Genomic DNA, 9,335 nt, shown 5'->3' with positions numbered 1-9,335 from the left:
CAGGATCTCCGAGGCGCCCTTGCTAAAGAGGCGGAAGCCGCTGTCGGGCATGCGTATGACTGTGCTCATGGACTTGCGGACCGAGTTGAAGGTGTACACTTTGTAAAGCTTATCTTCAGGAATCTGCTCCCGCACGGGCTGGAAGTCCTGCTTCAGGTCCAGGACGAAGCCCAACAGAGCGCACTCCGTCTTGTTGCCCACTTGGCGTGGGAGGGCGCCTTCCTTCTCTGGAGGCTGCGAGGTGAGGAGAACCAGCATGGCCCTGGAGGCCCAAGGCCGCCCTCCTTACTGTCCCCGGGCCCAGCCCAGCCTCGGCCGCCATGTCTTTCAGGTGTGGTGGCAGGGAGCTAAGGAGGGCTGCCAGTACGGACTAGATGGGCAGGTTTTCCACGACTCACTGGGCTGGGAAGGGCTTCCAGAACCTGCAGGCCCCGCCCAGTGTCTGGGGATGAGGAGGGAGACCAGCGCCCCAGGAAGGATTGTGGCTCGGCTCAAAAGTCCTTAAGAGAGCCTAGCAAGCCCCTGGTGACGCCCACGCCATAGCCGGGCCACGTTCCCTCCCCTCATCCTACCCCCGCCTCGGCCCGCCCTTGCTCCCAGCTCACTAGTATTTTGGTGGTGTAGGCACTGTTGATGGAGATGGCGTGGACCAGGAGGTCGAGGATCTTGGGGGTCAGGGCGCTGGGGGCCGGAACCTCTTTATAGTGGGTGTCCCCGAGGTAGGACTGCACCACGGTCATGCGGTTGGTGGTGAGCGTGCCTGTCTTGTCCGAGCAGATGGCCGTGGCATTGCCCATGGTCTCACAGGCATCCAGGTGGCGGACCAGGTTGTTGTCCCTCATCATTTTCTGTAAAGGGCACAGATGGAGGCTTGGGTAGCCAGCTGTCCTCGCGGGGTGGGGGAGCATAACGGCATGTAGGATTCTGCTCCGCCCACCAGCTTTCCTCGCAGCACTAACAGCCCGCGACCTCGGGCAGCAGGTGCACAGCTCAGATGGCAGTGGGGTGGTGGTCAAACCGAGGCAGCGGGCCTGTGAGACGTAAGGACTCTCATCAGACAGGCCGAGCAGTCGACTCCGGGTGGCCACTCGCCCTGGAGCTCAGCTGGAGCCTCCCTGCTGCCCAGAGGCCCCTCTCGGGTCACCTGCAGGCCCTGTGGCTCCCCTGCCCACCCCGATCTCTGCCCTGCCCACTGTCTCCCAGGGGCCCCCTTTCCCCCTGCCCCCACCTCAACTCCCTGGCCCCTCGGCGACCCTGCCCACATCCTGCAGATGCTAGCTCGTCACACCCCCCTGCCCAGGGAGCCAGGTGGGCAAGGATGTGCAAGTCCAGCTCCGCATCCCTGCTCGGCTTCCTGTTCTTCCCCTGAGCAGTCCCAAACTTTATCCAGTCCTTGCTTCGTCCAAGTTGCTTAACGGCTTTGCACCCCAAGTTCTGGGTCTGTACCCTGGAATCACGGAATTCTTATTCGTGTTGTGTTTATTTTATTACCTTGACAGAGTAAGCTAAGGAGATGGTGACAGCAAGAGGCAGGCCCTCTGGGACAGCCACAACCAGCACAGTGACACCGATGATGAAGAACTTGACAAAGTACTGCACGTAGACAGGTGTGCACTCTGCCAGCCACGCCCGGCCATCCACCACGAAGGTCTCAATCACAAAGTAGAGGGCCAGGATGATGACGGTGACGGCGGACATCACCAGCCCTGCCCAGCCACACCAGAGGCCACGGAGCGCGGAGGCGGGAAGGGTGGCCGGCAGGGGAGAGGGAGGGGGGAGACAGCAAGAGGGAAGAGCTAAGGGGCGCCGCAGCCACATTCCCTTGACCCCGAGTCGGGGGAGGCGCTCCTTGTCTCTGGCCTTACGGAGCTTTGCAGTCCACGCTCGCCAGAGGGGGCGAAACCAGGCCCTGAAGGCCATCGCCTGCTCCTAGCCAGGGCCCTTGCTGCCTGGCCCACACCCCACGTCGCATCCCTTTCCCACTTGTTCTCCTTGGTCCGGCCTCGAGTCCGGGAGCCCAGTGTCCGCCCCTGCCCGTCGGGGGCCCCTGGGCCGCCCCCTCGGCTGCCCCCACCTGCTTTCCCAATCTGCACAGCCAGTTTGGTGAGCTTTCCCTGAAGGACCGACTTCTCCTTCTTGGGCACGTTGGCTTTCTTCTTTTCCCGCTCCTCCGTCTCCCCCCCTTCTGCGCTCTTCAGGGGCTGCATCTCCATGGCAACCGCCCCATCCTGCTTCTTAGCTGCACACAGAAGAAACCCGCAGCCAAGGTTAGGGCCTGGCCACTGGGGTGACAGCTACAAGGGGCTTTCACGGAGAAAGATATGCCACACCATCCGAGAGGAAACAGGGGGCTCTGTCCTCTCCCCCCTCTCTCATCAGCCCAGGCCCTCCTGAGGTGGGCAGTGGCTGCAGCGCTGTCCTGGGCAGGACAGAGATGCTTCTCTTGGGGCCTCGCAGGGGAAGGGAGGACAGACACAAGCACTTGGGCACACAGACAGCGTGGCCAGTCCTGTAATGCCCCAAATCTCAATACCTGAAAGCAGAGGCCTGGGGGCCATGGAATGTTCCAGAACCCAGAGCTGACTCTTGCCCGCTGCTGTCTTAGCCACGTTCCCTCTCCCCTCAGGGAGGCCCAGGAATCCCCGCACTCCCCTCCCCGGCTCCCCGCTCAGGCTGTCTCTCCTGCCAGCCCTCCGCTGGCCAGCCCTCCGCTGGACGCCGGGACTTCCGTCGGGGCCCCAGCTCAGCATGCGTGCAGTCCTCAGCCCACGCCCCGGCTGCTGGCGGGCAAGCCTTGCACCTTCCTCTCGCCTTGGGGCCTTCCCTCCTCTCCCCCAGATGCCTCTCCACCTCCTCTCCGGGACCGGCAGCCCTCTCTCAGCCCCCTTGGGGGACCCTAACGTGGTGGTGCTGTGTCCCCTGCCCCACACCCGCCTCTGGCCCGTCCACCGCCTCACACGCCGCCCCGTGTAATCTCATCCGTCCCCCACCCGCAGGGGGCACCCAACCCTGTCACTCGTCCTTGTCCCCCCACCCAATGGGGCTCTCAGTGCCTCTGCATGCTTCTTGCCACCATGCAGTGTCAGCCGCTCCCTCTTTCTCTGTCTCCCCGCCCATCCCTTCTCCCCTTGGCTGCCTGAGACCACTCACCGGTGGCCTCTTCTTTCCATGGCCTTGGGCCACAGCCTCAGCAACACTCAAGGTCCCACCCCACTGGGCCACTCTAGCCTCCACCCCACTGACTGCCACTCCCTGTCCCTGCCCGGGGCCCTGGCCATTGGACTGTCCTCCTCTCCCAAATGCCATGCCAACCCCAGCCGGCCTCTGAACCCCAGTTGTTTGCCTGCGCTCCTGGGTCCCACACTGCACTTGAGTATTGCCCCTGGGTTCACGTCTGTGGATTGTGACCTTCCTGAGGGCCGGGACCGTACTTTATCCATCTTTGGATTCCCAGCGCCTACAACCCTTCACCCTGGCTACAGAGTATCGGCACCCACCAGGCATTCTGGCTGAAAGGGGCGCAGGCCTCGAAGGCTCAGCAGAAAGGCAGCTGAACCAGGAAACCCACAGGCCCGATTAAGTCTTGGGTGAGTCACCGCTCTGGAGCCTCAGTTTCCTCAGCAGGATGCTGGCTCACGGGCCATATCTGCGCACTTCCAGCGGGGTCTGCAACTGAGGCGGGCGACCCCCCACCCTGCGCCGCACCCTCTGCCACCCATCCTGAGCGCAGGACGTGCGTTACCTTTGGTCTGGCTACTCTCCATCGCCCCATCCTGCTGCTTGCCTACAACGGGAGAGGAACGACAGACACGGAGACTTGAGAACACCCACGTGGCCTTGGCACACACACACGCGCACACAGGACAGCGGGGCACAGACAGTGCAGCCAGCGAATGCAGTGAGGGGGGCGGGCGGGGGAAGAGGGCCTGGTCTCCAGCCCTCCAGAGAAGCCGCGGGCCAGCCCTGGACAGACCCTGGCTCACGCACGGTCAGCAGTGGGAGGTTTCTGGAAGGGCCGGCACCACGGGCAATGAGAGCTGCCAGGTGTCGGGTCCCAGCTCCGCTGCCTCAAACAGGGCCCCCCAGTCAGGATGGGTGCTCCCCCCAGAACCAGTGCGAGGGGGTTGACCTAGATGGTTCCTAAGTCCTGGTGGCCTAGAGATCAGCTTTCTGTGCAGCATGGCCAGCAGTCAAGTCCGTGGGCGCTTTAGAGGATAAAGGAGCGAGATGGCTAGCCTCAGGGCACCCACAGGGCTGGAGGGGGCGGCAGGGGCACCGGCCGGGCTGGGACCCAGTGGGAGCTGTGCGGGTGCGCCTTCACAGACGTGCTCTGCCACCATAAAGCCCACAGCTGGGTGCTAGGCACTGGGGCAGTGACCAGCTTCCCCAGGCCAAGGTAAACGGTGCTGGCCATGCCTCTGGTTTCTGAGGCCGGGAAGGACTGCAACTCTGGGAGGGCCCAGGAGAGCCGGCAGGTGACGGGCTCTGAGCTGGGGGTCGGGCTCCGCCACCCGGCTCCACCTGCCTCACCTGCCCCAGGGCAGCAGCCGGGAGAGCTCTCTGCAGGCCACACACACACTGCCCTGGATCCAGAGACGACCAGCCTGGGACAGGAAGGGCTAGTGGGCCGGCTTGTCAGCCACGACCCAACAGCTCATGTCACTGGGGACCCAGGGACACAGACCGGAGGCCAGGTGGCTCCCAGGCAGTGGGGTCTGGTCTGGGGGTCCCAGGGAGGAGGGAGAGGTCCCCTCGCAGCCCCAGTGGGGTGTCAGTTGGGCCCTGTGGGGCATTCATAGATGAAGGAGACTTCTGGGGCGGGGCAGGGGAGACACCTGTAGACACACGGTGGGTGACAGTACAGCACAGTGTGGGCGTGTTGCCCTGGGGCCGTGGCAACTTCTGGAGGAGGGAGGGAGGTTTGAGATGAGCACGGTGGGAAGACGAGGGCTGGGCCTGGCCTGAGAAGGGGAATAGCTAAGGCAGGGGAAGGCGTGGGGAAAGAGGTCAAGGCCGGAAGGCAGGAGACAGGCAGGCAAGCAGCGCCCTTGATGGACAGATCGAGAGGTGGCGGGGGGCGTTGAGGGGGGATGCTGAGGGCGAGGTGCCACCTTCCGGTCTCTGCAGCGGCCAGGGCCCTGGCGGAGACGTGGGGGAGGCGAGGGGTCGTGGGTGCCGCTGCCTCCTCCCCGGAGGCTGGCCGTCTCTGCCTCACCTGCCGGGCCCCAGCTGCTGCTGGTGTCCCCTCTGACTCTTAAGTGGCACAGCAGCGGGGGAGAGGAACCGGGGCTGGGGGAGAGCCGGGGGTGGGGGGAGCGCCTGGAGGGGTCTTGTCAAGGTCGAAGAGAAGGGGCCTAGGACCGAGCCCTGAAGGACGGTGACATTTAAGGGAACCTAGCGGGAGGGGAAGAGCCTGGGAAAGAACGTGGAAGAGGCGTCCTGCCAAGCAGCCACCAGGGACTCCAGTCCAGCCCAGAGGAGGCCCAGGGCCTGCCTACCCACCCACTTGGCCTCCTGTGGGCCCCAGGGTGCTGACTGTGGCGAGACACCGGGCTGAGCCCTGCGGGGAGGGGGGCCTGGTGTGGCCAAGGTGGCCGAAGGTCCGCCGGTGCCCATTGGCTGTGAGGGGTGGGCCGGGTGGGCCAGGAGCAGGGAGGAGTCCAGGAAGGGAAGCCAGGCCCAGGCTGCCAGGAGGCGGGGCCCATGGAGGCTTTTAGGCAACAGCGGCTCATCCATTTTTCCTCCCTCGTGTGCCCAGGTCTGGGGACACTGGTGCGTCTTTCCTTACGCTGACCTGTCCTCACGTTACTGGGCTGGGCAGACCGATCCCGCCTGCACTGCAGGCCCAGCAGCCTTGACTGACTGAGGCGGAGCTGGTGACCCGCACGCCCTGTCCCCAGGGCCCTGGCTGCACGCTTCTGGCACACGGTCTCCCCGTACTCGTGCGTGTCTTTGTACTTCTAGTGGGCCCAGGTGGCTTCCCTCAGAGGTGGGGTGCACATCTAGAAAACGTCATTCCTTACCTGGTTTGATGGCAGGAGTGGCCTGAGGGGAGACCCAGGCCAGAGCAAGGTGAGCAGATGCAGGCCTGAGTCGTGGAAGGGATCGGGGTCCTGACTGGGATGGGGGTCGGGGGGGGGGGGGTGCTGGCCAAGCTCCAGAGCTTTGTAAACCCTGTTCTGAGGAGCGGGGGGTGGGGGGCACCAGCCACGCCTGGGGTCGGGACGCTGGCAAGAGGAGGCAGCTGGGTAGCCGTGTGCCAGGTAGGCCAGGGTGAATACAGAGCTGGGCCGTCAGAAGACATCTGTCCCTCGACACTGCTTTCCCTTAGGGTGAGGGCCCTGGCCCCATCTCAGCTTCCTCTGGCCCTGGATGTCCTTTGGGGTGTCTAGTCCTTTCTGCTTGGGAGCCCTCCACCTCTGGCTGCCTGGCCTGTGATCCCCTAGCTGCCACATTGGCCTGGGGCCCTCAGTGCCTCACCATGTGGGCTGAACACCCCCAAGTCCGGGTGGCTGGTCCCTGCCCCTCCAACCCCATTCCTACCCAGGCAGGGCACTCCCCCGACCCTGGCACCCATGCCCCCGAAGCCTTAGGCGAAGAGCCGTCCGAGGGAAACTGCCTCACACAAAACGGGGGGCCCCCAACCTGCTGGCTCTGGGGCAAAGACCCCAGAAGAAGGGTCTCCAAAAGGAATCAGGAGACAGGGTATGGCCTCCCACCCGCTGAGGGCTGGTCCTCCCCAGTGCCAGAGCCAGGGACTGGGCCAGCAAGGGGCCGTCACCAGGCAGGTGCAGAAGAGAGCGCGGCTATGTACGAGGGCCACAGGCCTGGCGGCACTGGGAGCTGCAGGGTACTGTTGCCTCACCTTTCTTCTCTTTCTCCTCCTCTCCACCAGCCCCAAGTAAGGTAAAGATGATGCCTGTCTGGGAGTTCACACCAACGGCTGTCACCACCATTCTTCCAGAACCTTCCATGACATGAGTGCCTGGCACAGCAACGCACAGAGACTGAGACAGAGATCTGCACCGCTGGGTGAGTGGCTTGCTCAGCACCTACAGGTTTTGTCCCGGGCATTCCAGGAGCAGGGACTCCGGTCCCGCTGGGCTCACCTGACAGCAGCATGGGGTCTTTGTCAGCCGACTTGCGCACGTGGTCCGACTCGCCCGTCAGGGAGCTCTCGTCAATCTTGAGGTCGTTGCCCTGGATGAGCACGCCATCGGCGGGCAGCAGGTCTCCTAAGGCCGGCCAGGTGGCCAGAACCACAGACCATGCGTCCAGGAGGCCTTCCTCCACGCTGCCTCCCATCTCCCCCAGAGGAGGTCCTGCCGGGTGTGCGGCCCTCTTCCTTTGCTCTGCTTTCTGGGGGTACCCACCCACTCCTAGCCCCGTCATCCGTCTTCCAGGGAATGGGGCCCACAGGAGCGCCCTGCCGTGCTGGGGAGGCCCTCGACAGGCTGTGGGGACAGCCTGCTCCTGGGGCGCTGAGGCCGCTGACACGCCCCGTCTTCGCCGGGCCTGCTGCCCGAGCTGCCCGCCTGCAGCCTCCCGCCCCACGTGCTCCCCGGAGAAGGCCTGCCCCTGACGTGGGAGCTGAGCCCCTCCGCAGCGTGGGTGGTGATGGGCGCGCTCACCATACTTGACCTGGGCGATGTCCCCTACCACCAGCGCAGCCACCGGGACCTGCAGGAGCTGCCCGTCGCGGATGACGGCGAACTTCTGCTCCTGTTCGATGCGGCTCTGCAGGCCCCGGAACTGCCTCTCTTTGCTCCAGTCGTTGAAGGCCGTGACCAGGACCACGCAGATGACAGACAGCAGGATGGCGGCCCCCTCAATCCAGCCTGCCTCGGCCTCCCCTTCGTCTTCTGCCCCAGCCGACACATTCCCGCACGCTGTGCCCAGGACAGGAGGGAGGGGCAGAGGTGGCAGAGAAGTCCCTCCGCCAGCTCCTTGCTCCCGCCGTCATCTCAGCCTCTATCCCTTCCCTCCTCCTGCCAGCACCTCCGCGCTGCCACCCGCGTCCCGCGCCCGCCCACCAGGTCCCCCTTCACCGCCCTTCCCAGCCCTGCCCCTCACCTTCGCTCTCCTCTCCGGGTGGCGCATAGAACGAGAGGCCCAGGGACACGATGGCGGCCACCTCCAGGATGATGAGGGTCACATCCTGCAGGGCCTCCCATACCAGCTGTAGGAAGGTCTTGGGCTGCTTGGGAGGGATGAAGTTCTGCCCGTAGATCTGCCTGCGCTTCTCCAAGTCATTGGTGTTGTCGGCCAGGCCTGCGCAGTGTGGGCACGTGGAGCAGAGGCACAGAAGGAGAGGGTGGGAAAGGCCAGCCCCGCATCCCCCTGCTCCTTTCTCTGTGCCTGTCTTTCCCTCTACTCTGAAAGCTCCCAGAAAGCGGGCACTGCACTGGCCGGGCACCTGGAGCCCTTCTGCAAACCCTGGGGGCATGTCGGCAGGAGCGCTGGCAGCCTCTCCAGCTGCCTGGAGGGCACCGGTGCGCGACCACGACCACGCAGTAACTCGGAGCTCGAGCGCAAGGAACGGGGGACCATCCTCCTGATGCGCCTGCGGAGCTCCAGGAACTACAGTCCCCTCTGCAGCCCCGACAAGCTGTGTGGGCCAGGAGGGAGGGAGGGAGGGAGGGGGGCCGGTTTGCGCAGCGGCTCAGAATCAACACCCACAAAGGGGCCCGCCCCAGCTTTTGGAAGCTGGGCCCTGACTTCTCAATCTTGGGACGACCCACTTCCCACCCAGGCCGGCACCAAGGCCGCTGGGTCTCTCCTTCTAGAGCATGAGTCTCCTCAGGCCCATTTCTGAAGGTACCGAAAGCTTCCATGTGGGACTGGTATCCAGGCCACTGCCTCCGAAGGCCGGGCATCCACTCGGCCATCTTCCCCAGAGGCAGGCAGATGGGATGACACGGTCCCCTGGGCCCGACCTCAGCCCTTGGGACTCTGCTTCCTGCTTCCTTCCAGGCCCATCCACCGGCCACCCCCACCCCCACCCCCCAAGCCTTTCTGGCTTCTCTGCCCCCAAGTGCCCGGTCCCACACTGACACCTCGTGGACAGACAGTGGCTTGCAGTTCCCAGACCTGAGTAGCTGCCACTCCCCAGGCCTCCAGCGGGGAGGGGCAGGGCAGGGGGTGGGCAACCAGAAGGACCCGGGTGCCAGCCCTTGGGGTGCCCCCTGCCGGCATGGAAAGCCACACAAGACCTGGTCCCAGATGAGTTGAGAACAAGAAAGCGCTCAGTGTGGTGCAAAGGGGTTGGAAGGAAGGACGGTGGCTGTGTGCTGTACAGGGAAATGTGGCTTCTGGGGAGGGGGAGGGGGAAGGGG

At 64.7% G+C, this 9,335-nt stretch overlaps 1 protein-coding gene across 3 annotated transcripts in view; it reads right to left on the bottom strand.

Moving 5' to 3' along the window:
* Positions 1-9,335, bottom strand: part of ATP2B3 (ATPase plasma membrane Ca2+ transporting 3) — a 41,855-nt gene that overhangs the window by 29,380 nt on the left and 3,140 nt on the right. Inside the window, exons 2-10 of one of the 3 annotated variants that reach the window (XM_007456635.1) lie at positions 8,074-8,271; positions 7,632-7,889; positions 7,110-7,235; positions 6,866-6,985; positions 3,743-3,784; positions 2,075-2,239; positions 1,492-1,706; positions 606-848; positions 1-234 (exon numbers count right to left, since the gene is read on the bottom strand). The exon at positions 1-234 is cut by the window's left edge and continues 1 nt beyond it. In XM_007456635.1, coding sequence (XP_007456697.1) covers positions 1-234; positions 606-848; positions 1,492-1,706; positions 2,075-2,239; positions 3,743-3,784; positions 6,866-6,985; positions 7,110-7,235; positions 7,632-7,889; positions 8,074-8,271 — 1,601 coding nt within the window. The remainder of the gene's footprint in view (positions 235-605; positions 849-1,491; positions 1,707-2,074; positions 2,240-3,742; positions 3,785-6,865; positions 6,986-7,109; positions 7,236-7,631; positions 7,890-8,073; positions 8,272-9,335) is intronic. The other 2 variants (XM_007456634.1, XM_007456636.1) reach the window with 2 other exon arrangements.

Source organism: Lipotes vexillifer, unplaced genomic scaffold (assembly GCF_000442215.2).
Source record: "Lipotes vexillifer unplaced genomic scaffold, Lipotes_vexillifer_v1.1 scaffold899, whole genome shotgun sequence".
Lineage (NCBI taxonomy): Eukaryota > Metazoa > Chordata > Mammalia > Artiodactyla > Lipotidae > Lipotes > Lipotes vexillifer.
Note: the sequence above shows the minus strand (reverse complement) of the source record. Positions and strands in the feature narration are given on the sequence as shown.